This window comes from Geotrypetes seraphini, chromosome 6, assembly GCF_902459505.1.
Source record: "Geotrypetes seraphini chromosome 6, aGeoSer1.1, whole genome shotgun sequence".
NCBI classification, from domain to species: Eukaryota; Metazoa; Chordata; class Amphibia; order Gymnophiona; family Dermophiidae; genus Geotrypetes; species Geotrypetes seraphini.
In genome coordinates, this window is record NC_047089.1 from 90932541 (window position 1) to 90957419 (window position 24879).

At 42.4% G+C, this 24879-nt stretch overlaps 1 protein-coding gene across 4 annotated transcripts in view; it reads left to right on the forward strand.

Moving 5' to 3' along the window:
- Nucleotides 1-24879, forward strand: part of KLF12 (Kruppel like factor 12) — a 568201-nt gene that overhangs the window by 265683 nt on the left and 277639 nt on the right. For 3 of the 4 annotated variants that reach the window (XM_033949555.1, XM_033949554.1, XM_033949556.1), the window contains one exon: nt 1926-2015. The exons of the other annotated variant lie outside the window; for it this stretch is intronic. In XM_033949555.1, the coding sequence (XP_033805446.1) occupies nt 1926-2015 (90 nt within the window). The remainder of the gene's footprint in view (nt 1-1925; nt 2016-24879) is intronic. 4 annotated transcript variants of the gene reach the window in all.

Genomic DNA, 24879 nt, shown 5'->3' on the forward strand with positions numbered 1-24879 from the left:
CCACCTGCACACGTGGGCGGAGCTACAAACAGAAAATCAGATTTCACCCATTCATGTCAATGGAAAAAATGTAAAAAGCTGCCATTCTCACAGTAATTCAAAAACGGCTTGACCGATTTGAACGAAACTTGGTATGCAGATCCCTCACTACCTGGGGTGATATGTTCTGGGGTCTCGCGTCCCACCTGCACACATGGGCGGAGCTACAAACAGAAAATCAGATTTCACCCATTCATGTCAATGGAAAATATGTAAAAAGCTGCCATTCTCACAGTAATTCAAAAACGGCTTGACCGATTTGAACGAAACTTGGTATGCAGATCCCTCACTACCTGGGGTGATATGTTCTGGGGGTCTCGCGGCCCACAACTCTATGTTGCTTGCTCAAGGGTGGGTTCACCCAATAATTTATATGTTCTTGCTCCAGGAGGTGAAACTAAAATTGTTGTTTATAATCACGTTTTGCGTTAGTTGTATTGTATTCATTTTGTCAAATATTTCACATTATAATTTGAATATTGTACTTTTTATTAAGCTGTAAAAAAATAATTTCATTCACCACTATAAAGTATCTTTATTTGAATCCATTTACAGTGTTATTGCTATAATTAAATACCCATGCAACGCCGGGGCATCAGCTAGTATATATATATAAGTTTGTCTTATGGGTTGGTCCAATTACTTCATCAGCCTCATACTGTATCAGTGTTAGTGCTTCTGTTTCTTCACAGAGAATAATTTTTTATGGATACTCTAGGAACCGTAGAATTCTTTTTTCATCATCTTTTCAGCGCTATACACAATATTGGTTAGAAAAGGTATGATTACGATAGTGAGAGCATTGATTATAAAAATTAGAAATTGATGTTATTAATAAATATAATGAAGCACATTGAATCTGCCTTTGTGACACATAACAATATGAGATATTCTACATGCACCAAATGTTTAGAAAAAGTCTGCATTAATAAGTTAAAATGTGCTCAAATAATATGGATACTAGTAATGAGAAATTGTTGCATCACTTAAACCTTTCCTTTGGGGTCAGGTCTGAATTATTCAACTAGTCATCAAGTTTCAAGTTTATTAAAACATTTGATTTCAATCGCAATATCATATTTCAAAGCGATTTACAAGTATAAAATTGGGGTATCAATAAAACATAGTGTATATTAGACTCTGACAATACACGACAAACATAGGGCAGGCAGGTTGAACTACGATGTATTAAAGAAAAGGAAAAACATGTAGGATTAGAACATTAGGCAGGGAATTGTTACCCATTAATTTTCTTTTATAAGATTAGTAGATCTCTGATAAAAGTTGAGTACAGAGGAATCCAAAAAAACTGAATTTTAGGATTCAAAAGTGTCTCTGTAGAGCCAGCTTTTTAAAAGTCCTTTGAGCCTATCAAGTGATTTTTCTTTCCTAATATATATTGACATTAAGGGCTCCTTTTACTAAGGTGTGCTAGCGTTTTTAGCGCACGCAGGATTTTTGTGCACGCTAAATCCACGCTATGCTTCTAGAACTAACACCAGCTCAATGCTGGCGTTAAGATCTAGCGTGCATGGAAATTTAGCACACGCTATTCCGTATGTTAAGGCCCTAACGCACCTTTGTAAAAGGAGCCTTGAATTCCATATTTGTGGTGCCGTGACAGCGAAGGTTGTGTCCCTCTGAGTGTAGATGAATCTTAGAGAAGGGACTGAAAGAAGGTATCCTAGTTTTTGTTTTTTTTTAAATGTATTTATTAAGGAACAATGCACAGAAGCAATAGTTTTTAAGCCAACAATTCTTTTTCTTTGGGATTTGAAATTTGCTACCTTGGCATTCTTAAAGTTAACTTGGAAATATGTAGTCAGTGAGCCTTTTCCCTCCTCATCTTACTTTATTATTAACTGAATTCCCTCCTTTGGTTTTAGAGTGTGGACACTTCTGGAAACAGAATGTTAATGATTGACGGGATGCCGGGAGTCAGAGTCAAAACAGAGCCACTGGAATCTGAGCAAGGGGTAAGCATATGTTTCCAGACAATTCCTCTTGCTGATATGGATAATCATTTCCAGACCTTCCAGAGGCTGCAAGTCTCTCTTCTGCATGCTGTTTTCCTTTTAGTCTACCTACGATAAGCTCTGCGATGACAGACGTGGGGGCAATTGTGTGTCTCCTATATGTGAGACTCTAGGGGAAAAAAGCAGGAGATTGCCATATGTTCAAAATACTGCTGCAATCCTTTTGCTGGGATTAATGACAGCGATATTGCTCCAGCTCTTGACTGGTTGTCTGTGGCTTCCAGGGTCAGACTTAAACTAGGTAATTCATTAAGGAGCCACCTAGCTTTAAGTAGCAGCAGTATACATAAATGGTGCTATTCTAGTCATTTACATGTATGAGTTGCCACTTAAGCATGTAAATGATGTCTTACAAATACCGAATAGTGGAAAAGTACACACCATAATTGATGGCATTTACCTTATCGATGGATATGTGCTTGAGTGGAGTTTGGGCAGAGCAGACTAGTATACATGCAGATTGTAGAATTCTATTATTTATGCATGGGGAGGAGTGGCCTAGTGGTTAGAGCTATAGCCTCAACATCCTGAAGTTGTGGGTTCAAGCCCCACGCTGACCCTGGGCAAGTTACTCAATCCTCCATTGCCCCAAGTACATTAGATAGATTGTGAGCCCATCGGGATGGGGAAAAATTAGCGTACCTGAATGTAAATCAATTATACAACCTCTATTGATAGGCAGTATATAAATAACTAATAATAATAATAACAACATCTAGGCATGAGTATTTATACCAACTGCGGGGCTGGTATACATAATCATACCTTAACTGTACATGTACATTTGGGCACTTGTACTAGTATTCTATAGGACTGAAATAGGCACTTACCCAAAGCACCCTGTTAAAGAATTCCCTCTCCGTGCTTTCATTATTTAAGGCTCTTTTGAATTCTGGATCCCTATATCTACAGGATCAGTTATGGTTTTATGCTCTAATCCTCATGCTCATTGTTTTACTATCCCCCTCTTTTACGAAACTGCGATAGCGGTTTCTAGCGCAGGGAGCCACGCTGAATGGCCCGTGCTGCTCCTGACGCTCTTAGGAACTCAATGAGCGTCGGGAGCAGCACGAGCCATTCAAAGCGGCTCCCTGCGCTAGAAACAGCTATTGCAGTTTTGTAAAAGGAGGCCTATGTTGGAAATAAATAATGCTGATATCAGTCTGGCCATTTGCGAAGCTGAGTTTGATCAAAGTAGTCTGTACTGTGGTAACTTCATGGCTAGATTAATGTAGTTCATTTTACTGTGAACCAACAACTGAAGCCTATACTAAAATGCTGCATCAAGAATATGAGAGGGATGTAAGTGGCCATATGATATCATATCTGTCCTGCAACATCTCCACTGGTTTATAGGGCCAAATTTAAAATGCTGACCCTAGTCTTTAAGGTACCAAAATTGTGCTGAGTATTTAAGAGACAAGCTACTCTTTTATGCTTTGCCCAGGCCCTCTACAATCCTTTCAAGGAACCTTCCTACTTCCCCCTTAACTAGAAGAAATCAAGTAATCTAAAATCCACCAACAGAGCTTTAAGGGTTCAAGCCCTGAACCATGGAACTCTTTCACAAATAGGTTATGCTAGAAAGCAAGTCAAAGTCTCACACTTCTGCCAGACTTTCTGTGTGTTGATCCTATAAAAGGTAATTGTATGACAGGCAATATGTAACCTAAGCTAGTTGTATGGCCCCCATTTCTCTGTTGACAGATTTTGCCTCCCTGCATTTACTCATTCTCCTTCACAACATGGGGCATGCGTGTAAAGAGGTCTTAGATAGCACCAATTAAGTGCCTAACTAAAAGCACAATAACAGCAGATACCAGTAGTTAAGTGCCAAAACAGGAGCATACCCCGAAGTGTTCTCCCAAGTAACTGCAAAGGGGTGTTTGCCTGAGAAGGGCATGGGTGATCCCAATCATTTTGCATGTGCATTTATGTGCATAACTGCTGTATTTAGATGTGACCATGTACACGAGCCGTAGATATGGCATAAGAGGTGGTAGATGTGTGGAACAGTCACCCGGAAGAGGTGGTGAAGACAGAGACTGTGTCTGAATTCAAGAAAGCCTGCGATAGGCACGTGGGATATCTTAGAGAGAGGAAGAGATAATGGTTACTGTGCATGGGTAGACTGGATGAGCCATTTGGCCTTTATCTGCCATCTTGTTTCTATTTTTCTATTTCTAAAGTCGGGTATATAACAGGGCACTCACACCAGTATTCTATAACAGATTTGGTGTGCAAATATGCCATTATATAATACTAGCAGAGCATCTAAATTTTTGGCAACTATGTTTTAGCACCCTTTATTTAATTGATTTCATTATGTTTTGTATTTTGTACTGGTTTGCACACATTATAGGTTCACCATATTTGACTGTGATACTCATACTTATTGTAAGTCACTTTGGCCCAAATTCTGTAAAGGGCGCCATCAGTTAGGCGCTCTTACAGCACTGTTTTAAATTGGTTTAATTGCCTTTAATCAATGCTTTAATTGATTGCATTGTTTAAAAGCAATTAAAATCTCATTAGAAAAAAAAAGATGGCACCTCCACAAATGGTGCCAGAACCATGACTACGGAGGTGCCCACCAAAGACTAAGGGTAAAATAGGTGTTAACATCGGAAGTACCCTTAGGCATTGGTAGGTGCCTCCGTAATTGTGATTCTTGTCACGGATAGGTGCCGGAAACGTAGGCCTTGAAAATCCTGGCCTATATTTCCGGCACCTATCTGTGATGTGGCTGCGATTCTATAAACAGCGCTATTGCATGATTGACACACAATCAATGGCACTTTTGTGGGCGGCTGCTAATCGCGACACCATTTATAAAATCCAGGCCTTTTTTTCTTTGTACGATCTGATCTTATTCTGGTTCATCACTTCTCTTTACATTGTTAACTTCCTGTCATTCAATAGTTTGAGTTTTTCTCAAATATGTGGGTAATAAATTCTAGTGATGCTAGTAATATATTGACTCAAACCGAAGGAGATCAGACTTATAAAAGACTATTTGATCGTTCAGAAATATGCTAAACCATTTTTTAATGTAAGGTTTTAAGTAATGCAGTTTTGCTGTTTCCTTGCTGTTCCTCATTTATTATGTTTTTTGCACTTCTAGAATTTTTAATAGTTACAATGCTATTTTAGATAAGCTGTGGAACTGGGAAATTAGAAGTTTTGTGAAAATGTGAATAATCTTTGACATACTTTGCACGTTTTCTTCTTTTTCTGCCTTTTTCCACTTGTCACTTTTCAGGGCAGGTTTTCATCACACAGATGTTTCGATCTCTGTGGTTCCTTTTCAATCACTTTCCTACTTAGCTTTTATTTCTTGTTCTGGTCATCCATTTAACAGTTGTTTTATCTTAGAAAAGTTCTGTGGCACTTGTCGTTAGGATAAGCTTTTACAAGTCCCACAATGTGTAACACTTGATTTTAAACTTTGTTCATCTCAGAATGATTTTGTGGCACTTGATGTTAGGATATTTTTTATTTTATTTTTTATTTATTCAATTTTTCTATACCGTTCTCCCACGGGAGTTCAGAACGGTTTACATGAATTTATTCAGGTGCTCAAGCTTTTTTCCCTGTCTGTCCCAGTGGGCTCACAATCTACCTAATGTACCTGGGGCAATGGGGGGATTAAGTGACTTGCCCAAGGTCACAAGGAGCAGCGTGGGTTTAAACCCACAACTCCAGGGTGCTGAGGCTGTAGCTTTAACCACTGCACCACACAAGATCCTATGTGCAAAACTTGTTTTTAAAAACTGTTTTTTTGACTGACAGTGGCATTCAATGTTGGTTCTCACATAAAATTATTTTTCTTCAGCATTATTTGTGGCACTAGATCGGGGGTCGGCAACCTGCGGCTCCAGAGCCGCATGCGGCTCTTTTCCACCTTTGCTGCGGCTCCGGTAGTGTGTCACGCAGGCATGCAGCTTAAGTCCGGCGTCGCGGCGGGAAATAGCCATGCTGAGCAGTGAGCTCAGCACATACACAGATGAAAGCCTTGCTTGCTGATTGGTCCGGCGGCCCCGCCCCGCCGGACCAATCAGCAAGCAAGGCTTTCATCTGTGTAGTGCTGAGCTCACTGCTCAGCATGGCTATTTCCCCCGCGACGCTGGACTTGTAAGGTGCCTGAAAAAGAAATCATCCTGGCCGGGGTCGGTGTCATGCTCCGGAGATCTACAGCCTTCCTATCTCCCTCTACCTGCTTCCGGCCACATCCCCTGCTCCGCGGCTCTCTTCAGCAACTCAGCAGCAGCGATCGACACAAGCTTCTGACGTCGGGGCCTACCCTCTGCGAGTCCCGCTTGTTTCAACTTCTTTTTCCACAAAGGCGGGACTCGTAGAGGGAAGGCCTCGATGTCGGTAGCTTGTCTTGATCACCGCTGCTGACGAGTTGCTGAAGAGAGCCGCGGAGCAGGGGGGTGTTGCCAGGTGCAGGTAGAAGGGAGAGGGCCAGATGCAGGACTCGTGGGTGAGGGAGGAGAAGAGAGAGAGAAAGAGAGAGGGGAGGGAAACAAAAGGAAATCTTTCATACTGGGCTGGGCCGGAGTGGAGGGAGGGTGGAAAGATTCTAGCTACAGGGTGCAGTAACAAAGGAAAAGGGGGGAAAGCTGAAAATGGAGATAGTGACACAAAGAAGAGAAAGGGTAAGCAGGACCTACTGAATAAGGATAGAGATACAGAGGGGACATGAAGAGGAGGTGAAATAGAGACATAGAAGTAATGCTGAAAAAGTGGGGGGGGGGATAAAGACATTGAAAGGGCAAATGGTGAACATGGGGTAAAGACAAGGATAGAGACAAATGAAGATTCTGAAAAAGTGGTGAGATAGGGATATAGGTGAGATGGACACAAAGAAGGGTGATGCTGGAAAATAGGTGGAATGGTAATTCTGACAGACACAGAAGGGAAATGCTGGATCAAGGAGAGATGGGGCTCAGGCTGGATGGAATGAGGAGAAATGCCTTGTTGGCCCGGAACTTCCTCTCCTACGTCAGAATTGACGTCAGGGAGCGGAATGCTGGTCAGCGCAACACTTCTGCAGGGAAAGCTTGGGACGGCGGTGGCTTGGGGGCTGTTCCCCGATTGCGGTGGCAGCAAACCGAGTGGCTTGGGGGAGGGCACGGAGACAGAAAGAAGGGGGAACAGGGAGACAGAAAGAAAAAGTTGGGGGAGAGAATGAGGTCTGGAGGAGAGGAAACATACAGGAGGCTGAAAGAAAGGAAGAAAGATTGGATGCACAGTCAGAAGAAGAAAGTGCAACCAGAGACTCATGAAATCACCAAATAGCAAAGGTAGGAAAAATGATTTTATTTTCAATTTAGTGATCCTGTATATAGCATTAAGATAAGAAACAATATATGCAGTGTTAGATTTGTTTTATAATGGTTTTGCGGCTCCAAGTTTTTTTTTCTTTTCGAAAACGGGTCCAAGTGGCTCTTTATGTCTTAAAGGTTGCAGACCCCTGCACTAGATGTTAGTACTCGTAAATTCATTTTCAAGTCCTTATATGAACCATAATGTGTAATACATATTTTGCTGTCTTTGGCTGATTGTGGTATTCAGTGTTGGGTTTTGTATTTCAAAATCTTTTTTTAATGCATCACATGTATTTTACAGTTCCTTTATACTGGCCACCATTTGTTATATGCTGTTTCAACTTATGCTTAATCAAGTCTATACAGTCCAACAGTTTATAAAGTTTATTTTGTTTTTTATTCATGTTTTGACATACACATGCATATACTAATGGTTATCTGTCTTCTCGAATATATACCTGTTTCATTTTCCGTTGTTTTATAGTCCATTTGCAGTGTTCTCCCCAGAAATTTTTTTCCAGCCGGGTGGTATAAAAAAGTTGTCGGGTGGGGCGGGATGGGGAAATTTGGTGGTGGGGAAAATTAAATGTGCTCTATTTTTATTAATTATTAGTAATTTCCAATGCTCAATATGACTCCCTTTTTTAAGGGTTGATACTTAGGCAGTGTTCCAGTAGCATTTAAGCCAACCTTGTAAAAAAATAATGCAGATCCTTTTATTCTGAATAACTACTGGCCAGTATCGAACCTTCCATTTCTTTCAAACCTACCGTACTTGAGAGAGTGGTATTCAACCAACTTCAAACTCATGTTGAATCGGTTAATGCTTTGCATCCCCGGCAATCTGGTTTTTGTTTAAGACAAAGCACAGAGACAGTAGTTCCTGCCTTAGGGCTCCTTATACAAAGCTGCAATAGCAATTCTGCCACAGCAAATGCACTGAAGCCCAAAGGAATTGAATGGACTATGGTGCATTTGCCATGGGAGAATCACTACTGTGGCCTCCATACTGTGAACTCCATAGTCACCTAGACCAGTGTTTCTCAACTTTTTCAAGTCAAGTACCCCCTCAGTCTAACAAAAAACAACCAAGTACCCCAGCCCAAGCTCTGCCCCTTACCCCACCCCCATTTATAATAGTACTAATTGTAATGCAATTTCTTCCATTCATTTTTCATGTACACACAATATAATCTTATTAATTCTCAATGGTAACCACAATGCACGCTGTATGCAGAGAAAATGAAAATGATAATTTATATTTGTTTTATTTTTCAAAGAGGTCAAGGCAGATGACTAAAATATGCAATGTCACCTCAGTAACAACTATAGTGCAAAATATAGATAGCAGATTATAAATTCTCAAAACTGACACATTTTGATCACTAAATTGAAAATAAAATAATTTTTCCTACGTTTGTTATCTGGTGATTTCACAAGTCTCTGGTTGCACTTCCTTCTGACTGTGCATCTAATATTTCTTTCTTTCTGCACACTTCCTCTCCTCCGGACCTCATTCCCTTCCCCAACCAACATCTCTCTCTGTCCCTTCATGAGCCAAACTTTCCTTCCTCTCTCCTCCACCCCTATTGGCAACATGTCTCCCTTTCTCTCCCTCCTCTGTTATGATCTTGCATCTCTTTGTTCTTCCTTAGGTTCTCCTTCCCCCCTGTCTCTTCTGTCTGCACCTTCCATAGTCCAGCATCTGCCTCATGTCATAGAAAGATGATGACAGATAAAGACCAAATAGCCCATCCAGTCTGCCCCTTTGGTCCAGGCCTCTGTCTCTCTGTTGCTTACAAACACCCCCCCCCCCCATGTCCAGCATTTGCTCTCCTTTCTTCCAGGTCTTTCTCTGCCTCTCTCTCTCCTTCCTTCCTCCTTCCCTCATTGGTCCAGAATCTTTCCACCTCTCTGCAGTCTCTTTCTCTCTTCCCTTTATACACCCCCAAGTTCAACATCTGCCCCCCTCTCTTCTGCCTTCCCTTTGTTTCAGGTTTCTCCCTCTATCTTCCTTCTGCTAACATTTCGAGTCCTCCCACCTTTCTTTCAGGTCTTTCTGTATCTCTCATTCTCACTGTTTTCCACCTGGCATATGCATAACTCTCTCCTCGGTCCAGGGTGTTTTCCCTCTCTGCAGTCTCTTTCTCTCCCTCTATACCCCTCTAGTCCAGCATCTGCCCTGTGTTCCCCTTCCCTTTTGGTTTAAGTCTACTTTCCTACCCCTCCTCAAGGTCCTTTTCTATCTCTGTTTCCTCCTCCTCTCCCCCACCCCCATGTCCAGATCCAGCATCTCTGAAAATTTTTTTTTTAAGTTACCGACAAATTCATGCGCCCTTTTCCCTGTAATATCAACCATAAACCCCCCCCAAACTCGCTTACATTCTTCTTTTTGAAACTCCCTGAGCGCAGAAATATAACCAATCGTACCACAAAATCACCCTATACTGAGCAACAGACGCTTCTCTGAGCTCTTAACTCCTGCGCTGTAGTGTCCCACTTCTTTTCGATTTGAGTCAGGGTTGCCAAATACAAACTGTTTATTTATATACTGCACATATCCCAAACAGGCTATTCTTTTGTTTTTATGCAATTCAAAAAGACATGGGTATACACACAGCATTCCCCATTTGGGAAAAGAATAAAGTATAGTATACTTCCAATCAAAGCAAAGCATAACTTCACACACACACATACATATACACCAAAAAAAAAAAAAGAGGAGTCATGGGGTAGGGGAAAAGAGGTTATCTGCACAGTGAGAGAATAGCTTACATGGATCAGCAAGTTCAACTCTAGAGAACTTTACAAAACCCACTGAACCACTGAGGCTGTTCTGCAGGATCAAATAAAGGGGGTGGCTGACAGTTTCACTGCCATAGCTCCTCCTCCTCAATTACCTTCCCCAATTCAACCTTCCATTCGACCCCTCTACATACAAAATAATAAAAAGGAGGCGGGGGGTGAACAGAATTAAATAAAAGTAGGATCGGACTTAGAAGTTAGTGGCTCATCTGTCTGCCTTAAGAGGCCTGCATTCCGTCTTCAGCTCATCTCCCTCTCCCCCTCCCCCTCCCTTACAACTTTCTTTTTAGCTTCCCTATGCTTTGAATTTGGCTTTTTTTTTTTAACAAAACTGGTGGGAGCGCATTCTCTTAATACACGAAGGCTGTCACCGTTCAGGGAAGGGAACACAGGCTGTACAGTTGGCAGCAGTGCGCACACACCTCTCACACTGATGAAAGCTACTGGTAAAAAAAATAAATAAATAACCCACCAGTTCACCTCCAAACCTCCTCCCTCACTCTCCAGGCTCCTACCCCAGCTGTTGGCTGTCCGCCCCAGGACCTCTCCACTCCGCGGGTTGTAAATGTACTGCTTTCAGTCAGCGCGGGTCTGTCCAAAGGTTTTTTGCTCTCCTCTTTGGCCATGTCGGGCTCGCTAGTGTTGGCGCTCTTCCCGATGGCATGGCTCTTTCTCAAAGTTGAAGCTCCTGCTGTGGCGCCAGAATTTTCATTGGCTCAACTAGGGCACAATGGACCAATCGCAAATGACCTCAGAGTTCTAAGGTCATTTGTGATTGGCCTGTTGTGCTGCAGCTGAACCAATGAAAAAAAACCTCAGCAATAGGCGGTCCGGAACCGGCCAAAATGTAGCCCAAAAAAGCGGAGAGATTTGTGAGCTCCTGTAATGAGAACTGCTGTAGCCAGTACTGTCCCGTTAACTAGATTTTGAAGGGTAATTGCGGTTTCACTATTTAACAAGTGCCGTTCCTCAAATTCACAGCCGGGCGCTCACTTAAATTAGCCGGGCAGAGCGCCCGGCTAAAAGTCGCTAGGGAGAACACTGCATTTGTATACAATTTTATTGTTCTTTTACATATTCTTATGTTGTTTTATAAGTACCTTTTTGATTTTATCTTATTTTATATTTATATATAATTTATTAAGCACTGATACCTTTTATATACATTTTTGATTTTATATATATGTTTAATCATGTTTTATGTTTTTAGTGTTCCCTGATGAAAGCATTGTAGATGCTGAAACTTGGATCTTAGTTGGGACATTTTTATAATAACGGTTTCATTGGTTGTTTAAGATATCTCCCTTACCTTTTTCTGTCATGATGTTTTAAGTAATAGTATCTGTTTTGATGCTATGTATGTTTCTTGGAGCTTCACAAGAAGAAGATCATTAGAGACCTCCCAAAATACGACATTGAAAACACTCCATCAGACTATTGTATAAAACTAAACAACAGGTTTGCCATGCTTAATATAGGAGATAGAGAGCCCGAAGGTTATGGAATGACATCAAATCTGTAATTAGTGTTGAAGCTAAAAATAAAACACTTCAGTAGAAAAAGAAAGCTAAGAAATCACCTTGGATATCAGAAGAAACCAGAAAAGTAGCAGAAGAAAGAAGACAAACCAAACTATCTGGTGATAGAGAAAAAGTATCACAAATGAACCGAATGTTTCAATGGCAAGTTTGGCAAGACAAAGAACGATATCTCAAGGATAAGCTTTTGACTGTGTGGATCACAATGAACTATGGAGAACTCTAGTGCAAATGGGAATACCCAAACAAATAACTCAGCTGATAGAGAGCCTATATGAAAATCAGGAAGCTGCAGTGAGAACTGAACTGATTGGTTTTCAATAAAATGTTGCATCAGGCAAGGATGCATCTTGGCAGGATGGCAAGGATGCAAATTTGGAAGAAGAGAGAGTGTTGGTTTCAAAGTTGGTGGCCGAAATATAAACAACCTGAGCTATGCAGATGATACAACGTGCATCACTAGCAGCAAAGAAGACATGCTGTATCTACTGAGAAAAGTCAAAGCCGAAAGCCATAACATGGGATTAGAACTGAACATAAACAAGACGAAGATCATTAACATGGAAAATTATGAAGATTTTGAGCTTGAAGGGCTAACACAATCCTATATAGGGCAACCTACACATGCTCAGAGGGGGCTTTTTCCCCAAAGCCTTATTTTGAGCTCTAGGAGAGCAAATCTGGATTGGGGGTGTCGGATGACATCACCAATTTATGCTTGTCCATGGAGAACTTATTTTCTCCTACTTTGTCTAACAGGGTGAATTTGCAAATAGACTTCAAATCTTATAGTAGCGCAGACACTCCAATCAATATATTTTTACCAGGTTAATCCAAACTGGTATTTCAAGCCCCCAAGCTTCCTGCATCACCATGGAACAGTGGTCTCAAACTCAAACCCTTTGCAGGGCCACATTTTGGATTTGTAGGTACTTAGAAGGCCGCAGAAAAAATAGTTGTCTTATTAAAGAAATGACAATTTTGTATGAGATACCCCTTCTCCCTTCCATTCCCCCTGTCCAGCAGTACCCCTTCTCCCTTCCCTGTTCCCCTTGTCCAGCAGTACCCCTTCTCCCTTCCCTGATCCCCCCTGTCCAGCAGTACCCCTTCTCCCTTCCCTGAGCCCCCTGTCCAACGGTACCCCTTCTCCCTTCCTCCCTTGTCTAGCAGTACCCCTTCTCCCTTCCTTCCCTGTCCAGCAATACCTGTATTATGCAGCCCGGTCTTATACGCAATCTCGCATACTGGGCAAGAAGAGAGGCTCCAGTCCTGGTGTCAGCTGACTTGCAACTTCCTGCAGCCATCACATAGGCCGGGACTCCTGCCTTCGCGTATCTGCCGGATACGCAAATGCAGGACTCCCGGCAGGAAGTTGCAAGTCAGCTGACGTGGCAGATACGCGAAGGAAGGAGTCCTGGCTTATGCGACGGAAGCATGAAGTTGCAAGTCAGCTGACACCGGCTCCTCTCTTCCTGACAAGAGTGTGAGATTGGGTACAAGATTGCGGGCCGCAAAACAGCACCTGGGGAGCCGCGAGTTTGAGACTAATGCCATAGAACAATCCAAAACATACAGTTTTAAAGCAACTCCTTAAGGAAAATGCAAATAAAGTTCAACCCTAGCAGGGCTCTGCTTTTCTGCTCTCTGCACAGCCCCAGTCATTACAAGGTATAGCACTGCACTGAACAGACAATGCTGTCTATCCATATAGATTCCAGTTGCAGAGGTAAAAGAAGTCAATCCACAGGCACATGGGTATCCTGTTCACTGCCAGTACGGTCCAAGACACACTGCAGTACCATTTACCCTAACCTATTGTTTTTTTCCCTTTTATTGTGCTCTTTTCCTCACGATTGTAGTTCTCACCCTTCTTACCTATTGTTTGAAGTTAGTCCATACATCTTATTATGCGTCTTACTAATTTATTATGGTATCATTTAGTATCCCTAACTTTAAAATTTGTTTTTATGTAATTTTTATATTGTACACCCGCTTAGAAACCTGATTAAGCGGTTTAAAATTTTTTTATAATAAACTTGAAACTAGATTCTAGAAAGAATGTAGAAGCCAGAATTGAGATGTCCAGGTTAGGGCATCACAAGTTTCTGTTGTATTTTAGAGCAGAACCTGGTAACACAAAGACTGTTCTAAAATGGAGAGAAATAAATGTTTATGCACTGAACGCAAGCAGCATAAATGTCCTTTTCAGAAAAATAAATAGAATTTAGATGTTTAGAAAGCTGGTACATAACCAGTCACACTGCAGATAAATTCTGGAAGAGACCATGTTATCTGTATTTTCCATGCTAGCCACTATCCAGATATTTTTTTGGTCTGTCACTGATGGTATTTTTAAAAATGCTATTGCAGTGGCTGAATACTGTCATAAGATTTTTAGAAATTGTATGCTTTTTTTAAAAAAAATAATAGTATTATTTTTACTAAATAAGGAAGTCATACCTTATTAGCATTCAGGTTTGTATCAAAACAATATAGCAATCGGGCTTCATCAGTGTACAAATACAATTTTTTTGAGTACACGTCTCAGAAACATGATAAACTCGGTGACATCTCAGTACACTAAATATTGACACCTGGTGATTATTTATTTGGGATTTTGCTTCTCTCAAATTTGTTGTGGCTTCAATTGGTTTTGAATGGTAAGCTTTCATTCTGCATGTTGTGTAGCTTAACTAGTTCCTAGGGCAAATATTCAATTTTTTTTTTTAGACATCAGCATTTGTATGATTAGACTCCTCTCTCTTTCTTTCAATTGAACCATGTTTAATTGTGCATGGGAAAAGCAGTAGAGGTTATTGTGTGAGATCTCAGGGAGACACTATGCTGCCTTAATACCTTTATCACAAGTGAAGAAAAAACATTAGGGGGAAAAGACACTTTCTTTGCTCTACCACAAAAGCTCCATTATCTCCCCTGCTGTGGAGCAAGAGCTTGGGTTGTTAATAAATTGTTCGAATTACTTTAGAATGTGAATTTGCTTATCATTTAACAGTCTCTGGTGACCTACTGCTTTAGTTCTTTCGATCTGCAGTAAAATCTCTGTGCGTTTCTCTAACTCAGATATCTCAATACCACCATTATTCCCCCAAAATTTTGATTTTATGATTGCTTTAGCTATTCATCATATCACCTGTAATTGGAAGGATAATTCTAGGCTTAACTTTCATGAGTGGTGGAATCATCAGGAAATATGAAGAAATAATAGCATTCAAGCAAAATAATGTTGCCAGGTTTACTAGGATTTGGGCTCCTCTTGATGAATTTTGTAAGGTCTTAAATGTCAATCTCATAAAACTCCATTATGTATATGACTTGAGAATTTGTAGCTTATTGTATTGTTTTATTTGTACATTTTTTGTATTTTAAATATTTCAATAAAAAGTTGTTACTAAAAAAAAAAATCTCTATGCATGTCAGGGCCCAGCTTCTGAGAGAAATTTGCCGAGATGTGGTGTTGTTCCTCAATAGGAAGCCATGTTCATACATGATTATAAATATCTTTAACCAAGGCAACACTGGAATTTAAAAACAACTGGGACAGTACTATAAAATGACACCTTGCATATCAAAGGCACCATAAAGTGACAGGTGCCAATGTGCTCTAGGTGCTATTCTATAAAGTGGTACCTAAGTGCCATAGGATAATTTTTTTGGCTGCATTACATTACTCTGGACCAGTTGGATTTCTTTTGTTTGTTGTACTAAGTGCCGTAGGCCGTGATTGGCAGCTGACCACAAAATTGATGCCGATTGTGTGTTAATCACGCGATAATGCTGTTTATAGACTCATGGCTAGGTCACAGGTGCCGGAAATGTAAACCAGGGTTTTCAAGGCCTACATTTCCGGTACCTGTCTGTGACAAGAATCGTGATTATGGAGGTGCCTACTGATACCTAAGGGTACTTCCAGCATTAACCATGCCTATTTTACACTTAGATGTTGGTAGTCGCCTCCATAGTTATGGTTCCAGCGCCATTTGTGGTGGTACCATCTTTTTTTAATGACATTTTAATTGCTTTTAAATGATGCAATCAATTATTTCATCAATTAAAGGCAATTAAACCAATTAAAAATTATGCTGTTAGGGTGTCTAATGGTGCCTAACTAGCGCACCATTTATAGAATTTGGGCCATAATGCCTATCTGCGAGAAGGGCATACACCTAGGCAAAGCGTGAGTGTGCATGAACACATCTCCCAATGAAATGCAAACTTTATAAAATGCTATGGACTATACACATCATTGAGTGCCCCTAGGTGTGCCAACTTATGCTTGTCATTGACATAGCATAAGAGAGGAGCGCCTTACCTTATGTGAACAGAGCTTGAGCGGAAGTACTGCATCAGCCGCCAGTGCACTTTGCTGACTTCCTGCTGTTCAGGCAGTGTGGGTTGAGCTCTGGCAGGGAAGCTCTTCAGCTGGTGAGACTTGAGCACCCCCGCCAGCCATGTACTGGCTGCCATAGTGTTGGAGGGGGCCTGAGCCTGACTTGGGGGAACCCAGGCTCCTGAGGCCCTCCCCCATAGCTATGGCATTAGTTGAAACCACTTCTACCCATGTCTAATAATGTATGCTAATGATACATTAGGAGAGGATTGGAAGGAAAGATTAACAAATACATTGAGATGAAAATAAAAATAAAAGCAGAAAATGGGAAAGGGAGGTACAATTAGGCTGGGGAGGTCGCTTCAAGAAAAAGCAAAGGGATAATGCTCAAGATATAATTTATCTTTGGCACAATCATCATTTTAAGTTCTTCTAGGTGGCCCCATTACGTTATTTAAAAAAGTAGCGACCAGGAATACAAATATTTCTGTATCAAAACAGTAAGATTATGGGGTCCTTTTACAAAGCTGCACTAGCGGTTTTATCGCACGCACCGGATTAGCGTGCGATAGCCGGAAATCTACTGCCTGCGGCAATTTAGCATGCGCTATTCCGCGTGTTAAGGCCCTAGCGCGGCTTTGTAAAAAGGAGCCCTATATGTATTTTCTCTGCTTAGTTGCCTCCACTGAAGAACCAAACCATCCCCTAAATACTTTATATAATCCAAAAACCTTTGAATGAGGTGTGACTTACATCTTCAAAACATGTACATGTCGAGCCATTGAGATATTGGATGAATAAAAGAGTCATTGGATGAATAAAAGGACATTTATGTAATAGATTGTGTCCACCAGACTGTTTAGGACAATTCCAGTCTATATTTTAGCTTGTGGATTTGGTTCCCCTGTTTCATACTTTTACATCTTCAAAGCATATCTATTGAAAGAAAGAGCAGTAATTTACTCCAATTCACTTTATAACTCAATATATCCTGTAGGAAAACTGACTAATCATGTCCAATAAAGGAGTGAGGTTTCAGGTTTATTGAATTTGATTAACCACCGAGAGACAAACTTTCAAGGTGGAGTATAAATAAAAATAATTACAGGGACTGGCCATCTGAAAGGAACTCCAATATTAAAGTAGGGTAGAAAGGGAAAAGATACTGCCTACTCATTGTGGCTCCAGGCTCTGGCTCTGACTCTGGCTCATAGTCCCAATCCAGCTGACTACCGTAGTCGTGTGAGCAGTTCAGGGATCAGCATTAAACGCTTCCTAAAAATAGTAAGTTTTTAGTAATTTCTTAAAAGCAAACAAGGAGGGCTCTGAAAGCAAATGTATTAGAAGCTAGTTCCAGAGCTCCGGACCCACCACATTAAACACTAAGGCCCACATTCTATAAACATTACCTTAAATTAGATGTCATTAGGCGCTCTACCGGCACCTAACTTAGGGGTCCTTTTACAAAGGCACACAAAAAAATTAGTGCACAGATGTGCGTAGCTGGAAATAGCCATGTGCTGATGGTCAAATTAGCACATAGCTAAATAGTGCATGATGGGGCGTGTCCACAGTAGCGCTGCATTTTTAGTGACATGCTGATTTCTGCATTAGTAAACGCTGCTTGCCAAGCACACGCATATTGCGCGCAGTAATAGTCATGCGTTAAACCTAGGCCTATTCAATTTAAGGACATGGAGAGCTCCAGTGCTCCATAAGAAAAGGTCTAGGCCAGGGGTGTCCAACCTGCGACCCCATTAAGTATTTTGTGCGGCCCCGGTCAAGGGCGATGCAGTGTTTTCCTCTGCTGCCCCCTGGTGTTTACTGTCTTGCCGGCTCCCTCCTCTGACTTGCTTCAGCGTTTGTGCAGCCCCAGAAACATTTTTTTCCCAGGGGAACATTTGGCCCAGGGAAGCCAAAAGGTTGGACACCCCTGGACTCTAGGCTTATTCTGAAAGCATCTGAAAACCTGGCTTTTCTCCAAAACGTAAAGCTATCTATTTAAAATGTAAAGTTAGCTATCCTCTTCATAACCTCTAATTTTTATTATGTCCTTCCCTCATTTATTGAATTTACCTGTAAACCGTGCCAAGCTCTATCTTTATGGAGATGATGCGGTATATAAACTTAAAGTTTAGTTTAGTTTAATGGCCACTGGGCCAGCATGACTGTACCAAGACATTACAGGAAATGCTACATTGATGGGTGTCTATGTGCCTTTTATTGGCTGAAGATTCTGTAGGTGGAGTTGTTAGGCACATGCAGCTGTGTGCTATTTTGCATATGCATTGTGCGGCACCAATAAATACATTAACCTTTTTCATGGCATTAACACTGGCTGTGCTAACTCACATGCTAATGGTGAGCACAGTGGTACACTATCAAACTTCTTTGTATACACCTACACACCTGCAACACACCTCTATCTCCGCTCAGGTATGCATTAGCACATGGATTGGTATGCACTTATGCATTTTGAAACACAAAACCCTCCTAACACACACTAATGGCCTAACACACCTTTGTAAAAGGAGGCCTTAAGTTGAAAATGATGTTTAAAAAGAATTTAAAACCCTTAAAAAATGGCACTTACATTGCACCTAAGGAGGTGCTTTATGATGCCTAACACCATTGTAGTGTGGCTAATCCCGGAAGTGGCGTTAAGCATCATAAAGTGCTTACCTTTTCCAAAGCTGCGAGTCTATAAATGGCATCGTTGCGTGATTGACATGCAATTGGTGGCCATTTAAGATGGCCACCAATAACAACGCCATTTATAGAATCCAGGCCTGAATTCCTATAAGCTCTTAAGGAGACTTGATGGTAGGATGATACCAGTAACAGGGCAGAATGAAGGGATCTGGAAGGGTATATGGAATCAAATATTTAGATAGTCAAACAAAAAACCCCCCAGCCCAAACACTCAGGCCCTGATTCTTCACAGCGCGTCTAAAGTTAAGGGCAGTTCGGACGTCCAAGATAGGTGTCCTTTGTAGAATCGCGCTCAGTGGCACTCATCCAAATTTTAAACATCCAAATTTTGAGATGTCCTTTAGAGCAGTGATTCCCAACCCTGTCCTGGAGGAACACCAGGCCAATCGGGTTTTCAGGCTAGCCCTAATGAATATGCATGAGAGAGATTTGCATATGATGGAAGTGATAGGCATGCAAATTTGCTTCATGCATATTCATTAGGGCTAGCCTGAAAACCCAATTGGCCTGGTGTTCCTCCAGGACAGGGTTGGGAACCACTGCTTTAGAGAATTGTGTTTTAGGTGAGAGTTAGACGTCCAAACAATGTCCTTAATGTTATAATATTTTTTTATTATGATGTTATTAGAATGGTGATTTTATGGTGTTTTTCATTATAATTGTGATACTGGGAGTTGGATATGTTTAATTCTTTGATTTATTTATTTTATTTATTTAATTTGATTTCTATCCCATCCTCCCAGTAGCTCAGAACGGGTTACAAGCAAACATTCACAATGGAATACATTTGGGCAATGCAAAGATTATACAGCAACTTAAGTATAGATTAAGAATGGAGAAGTGGGTGCAGGAGGAAGGGGGGATTTTAGGGGGCAATGGGGGTTGATTGCAGGTGGAATTTTAGTTGAAGAGGAGGGTCTTTACAGCTTTCCAGAAGGTCATCAATGAGTTCTGTAATCTGATTTGCGGGGGGGGGGGGGGGATGAAGTGGCTGTAGGAGCATTTAAGGGCAGTTTCTGACAGGAGAGACCTTCCTGGGGGGATGCATAGGCGTTTCTCTGTTTCAGAGCGGAGAAGGCGGGTAGGGATGTATAGGGTTAGCTTGGATCCTATGTAAGCTGGGGTGGTGGCGTAAATTCTTTTGTTTCTCTTCCATCAGAGAGAGTGACTGGGATTCAGGTCAATAGAGAGAGGGGCATAAACAATGTTAAGTCAAAGTCTGGCCACCTAGCTGAACTTGAACAATTACTCATCTACCACACACATTAGCCCCTTCTTTAGGTGCGCTATGCTTTTTAGCGCGTGCTAAATATTAGCACACACTAGACACATGCTAAACGCACGCTAAAACACTTAGCGCACCTTTGTAAAAGAGGGCCTAGGTTACTTCTTTATAACTACTAGAGCTAAAGTGGCCACCTCTCCATTTTCCCTCAGAGCTGATAAACAGGCCAAAACAATATCATTCTTGCATGATAATGCTTGTGTGTATTTCTGATTAGTGCGAATCTCCTGCAAGAAAATGTCTAGCTTATCCTTATCCAAATAATGCATAATAGTCTTCTTTCAATCAGTAAGGTTATTAAGCTCTTTTGCATGAAGAGATGCGAAACTTCCAACATAACATCCTACAATACAGTTACTGCTTTCCATACAGCTGCAGAGACAAAGGGGTCTTCCTAAGTAACAATTCACAGTATTCCTGGTTCCAAATACCCAATAATGCCCAAACCACTTTCAAACACATCAGTCATACATTACACAGATGAACATCCACACTCTCATACAACTAAACAAATATGTTCCAAAAAGCTGTCAACTGATACCAGAGAATAGAGATCATAATCATAGGAGAAAGAGGCTGCCCTCAGAGGAATGCAGGGGAGTAAATATAGAAGAAAACAATCTTGCCTCTGCAATCTGATCAGTATCAACATAGAATATTGGGCAACAACAAGAAAGAGAGAGAGAGAGAGAGAGAGAGAAGAAAAAAAAAAGAGGTCACAACAAAACTACTGTAATATAAAGGAGCATGAATTTGATATAACCAAAGCAGTTACATTTATTATATGCATCTGTTCCTAGTGGGCTCACAATTAAAGGGGTCTTTCTATTAAGCTATGGAAAGTGTTACTGCATGCTTACTACAGCAAAAAAGGTGCACTCAGGCATCCTGCAGTAATCTGTGATAGGCATGGGGGCAGAGCTACATTGCCAAGCACTAACTGATTAGTGCATGATTAGCGTGTGAGCCCTTAATGCCTACTAGAGAGTAACATGGTAATCATTACCGTTGTAATTCTGTGGTTACCATGGTAATGGAGAGGCCCGAAGACATCTATCTGCCTAATAGACCGTTCCGTAGTAGTGCCATGAGAATGGGAACTGCTGCTATGATAATACTGCAATAATGAGGGCAGAGGCTGTCCCTTCCTTCCCCCTACCTTAATAGACCTTGTGGTCTAGTGGTCTTTTGGGGGGCAGGAAAGAACCCAACTCTCCTGCCCCTGCCACTGTTATAGTCACTGCCACTAAGATTTTCAAGATGGCTGCCGAGATTTCATATGGCAGCCTCACGAGACTTTGCAGGGGCAGGAAAGAGTTAGGTTCATTCCTGCCCCCAAAGACGCCACTAGACCACCAGAATTAAGGTAGATCATGGGGAAAAGTTGTGGCATGGGAGGGAGGGGTCATGGCTTGGGGGGGGGGGTGAAGAAGAAAGGGGTCATGGTGCAGGGGGAGAAAGAGATAGCTGGAAGAGCATGGAGAGAGGGATGCCAGCCAGCTAGCAGAGGGAGGGAAGGATGCCAGAGCATGGAGGGAGGAAGGGATGCCAGTCACCCAGCGTGCGTTCCTCCCAGCCAGCCAATGGAGGGAGAGATGCCAGAGCATAGAGGGAGGGAGGCCAAGCAGCCAGACAGGGGGTAGAAGGAGGGATTCCACAGCATGGAGGGAGGAATGGATGCCATCCTGCCTGCTAGCTAGTGGAGGGAGGAATATCTGCCAGAAAGCCAGCTAGAACATGGAGGGGGAGAGGATAGAGATGCCACGGGAGGGAAGGGAGGAAACGGAGATGCTGGGGGTAGAGAAGGGAAGGAGACAAAGATGCTGGGGGAGGGGAGATGGAAAGAAAGGAAAGGAAAGAAGAGAGATGCCAGAGCATGGGTGAGGGGTGGAGACAGAGGAGAGAAAAAATGGAGAGGGGATGAAACTGAAATTAATCATGTATAAAGGAGAAGGGGACAGACTGGATGGATGGGGGGAAAGGATACACAGTTTATGGAAGAGGCATAGAAAGAGGGAAGATTCCATATGACAGGGGGAGAGGGTGGACAGTGGATGAACAAGGCAGAGGGAGCAGACAGTGGATAGAAGAGGCAGAAAGAGAGAGGGCAGACAGTGGATGGAAAGGGCACAAAGGGAGAGAGTTTACATGCGGTAAGGAACGTAAATGTAAGATGCTTGACACCCCTAACTCCCAGGTGAATACCCTCTTAAACTTGTGCACTCAAGAATCTGAACACGTTGAGGGGCATAATAAAAAATGTGCCTAAGTCTGAGGCAAGATGTCCACAAATCCAGTAGGAAAAATTTCCATTTTCAAAGCTACCAAATGTCTAATAAGTTTTGGTACTTAGGACATCTACCTTTTTTGCCCATTTACAAAAATAAAAATGTCCACATAAAAACGTACAAAAGCAAGTTTTGTAGAAGTACCCACCAACTGCCTTGTCTGGAGAATTTAAAGCATGATCCCCCCCTTACTCTCCCAGTGGTCAGGACCTCCTCCCACCACCCAAAGAGCAAAAAAAACAACAACCCACAAACAAAAACCTGTAGGCTTCCCATCAGCTGATTGCAGCAGAAGGAATCTTCATCAGCTTTGTTGGTTTCAAAATTCCTGGTGGCTCAGCTGATGGGGATTACTCCTGCCAGGATCAGCTGAGCCATGGAACCCTACACCCCTCCCCTGACATCCCATGACATCCCCCACATACTCCCGACATCCTGAACTTCCCGCTGACATGCCTCACATCCTCCCGACATCCTGAACCTCCCACTGATATCCCCCACATCTTCCTGACATCTCCCACATCCTCCCGACATACAGGACCTCCAACATTTCTGGGCCCCCTCCCACATCCCCGGAACACCTCCCTCCATACCTTCAGAAGAGCAAATGGCAATGTTGAGCCACCCAGGGCCTTCGGTCCCTACCACTCCATCCCAAGGTGCATTGGAAGGGGGAAGCCCTGTCATTTGCAGATGCAACTCTGTATGCAGGGAGGGAGTAATCTTCCCTCCAGCTGTTTGCTCTTTCGAAGGTACGGGGGGTTCTGGGGATATAAGAGGGGGGCCCAGGAATTTTAGGGGAGGTGTTTGGGGGGCCGGAGATGTCAGGGTATATCGAGGGAGGTCCGGATGTCGGGAGGATGTGGGGAATGTTGAGAGGATGTGGGGGATATCAGCAGGAGGTCCAGGATGTCAGGAGGATGTGGGAGATGTCAGAGGGAGGGATGTAGGGCTCCACAGCTCAGCTGATCCTGGCCGGGGGAATCCCCATCAGCTGAGCTGCCAGGAATCCCCAAAACCAGCTCAGCTGATGAGGATTACTTCTGCCGCGATCAGCTGATGGGAAGCCTACAGGGTTTGTTTGTGGGTTTTGTGTTGTTGTTTTTTGTTGTTATTTTTTTTTTTGTTTGTTTGGTTTTTTTTTGCTATTTGGGTGGTGGGAGGAGGTTGTGACCACTGGGGGAGTAAGGGGGGTCATGCCTTAAATCCTCCAGTGGTCTTGTCAGTTTGGGCACCTTTGTGGAACTTAGACCCAACTCAAACAGGTCTAACTGCCAGTGTCTAAGTTCCCTCTAGGAAAGTTTTGATTATAGCTGGGGTACGTCCAGATTGAAGCCCACCCAATTCCCGCCCATAACACAACTCCCAACATGCTACTTTGCTCTCTGGATGCACAGCAGCTTGGAAGTGCTGCTGCACATCCAGAAAGTTGTTTTTGATTATCAGCACTTGGACATCCCTGCTATTAGGACATCCAAGTGCCAACTTATAGAATAATGGCCAAGAGCAGTTATAGCTACGACTGGCTGTTAACTCCAATTAACAGCTAATCATTGGCACCCCCTTTTACTAAGCTATGGTAGAGGTTTCTATCATGGCCCGGAGTGCTAAATGCTCCGACATTGCTCTGACACTCGTAGAATTCCAATGGGCATTGGAGCTTTTAGTGCCTCCGGCCGCAATAGAAATCTCTACTGTAGCATAGTAAAAGAGGCCTAAATTAAGTGCAAATTTGTTCACTAGTTGGAAATTTGAGCATGCAGTTCTTGCTGCTGGTTTCCAGGCATACAAGTTTATAAAATTAGGGGGAAAGTTACCAGTGGATGAAACATGCCACTTTACTATTCGTATAGAAATTTTCTCCCATCAGAACTTTGCAACTACTGTGTTTCCCAAAAAATAAGACCTATCCTGAAAATAAGCCCTAGCATGATTGTTAAAGGGGTTCCTAAAATAAGCCCTAGTTAAGATCGACCCTCGAAACCCCGCCCAAATGTCCCCAACTCCATCCCTGACACTAGTGCTACCCGATTTGCCAGCGGCAGCACTTTCGCCCCTCCCCCCCCCGTCCATGTGCAACATCTTTCCTCCCCTCTCACCCATCCCCTTGTGCAGCATCTTTCTATCTTTCCCTCTCATCGCCCTATGCAGAACCCCACCAACCCTCCCACCGTGAGACCGATATACCTCTGCTCCAAGGCCTCAAAATACTGCAGCGGTAGCAGCGCTCTGAATGAGCTGATTCGTGGCCTTCCCCAGCATGTCACTGATGACAATTGCATCTACAGAGGCGTGTAAATGGCACTTAAGGTCAAAGTAGGCTTGGTTTACACCGAAAATCACCTTAGTTTCACAATTCTCATCAAAGATAGGTGCCAGGAATATAGGACTTCAAAACCCTGGCCTACAATACCAGCGCCTATGTTTAAGCAGTAGGCTCGATTCTGCAAATGGTGCCATAGTGAGTTTGACCTGCGATTAGCGGCGTTTTCTAA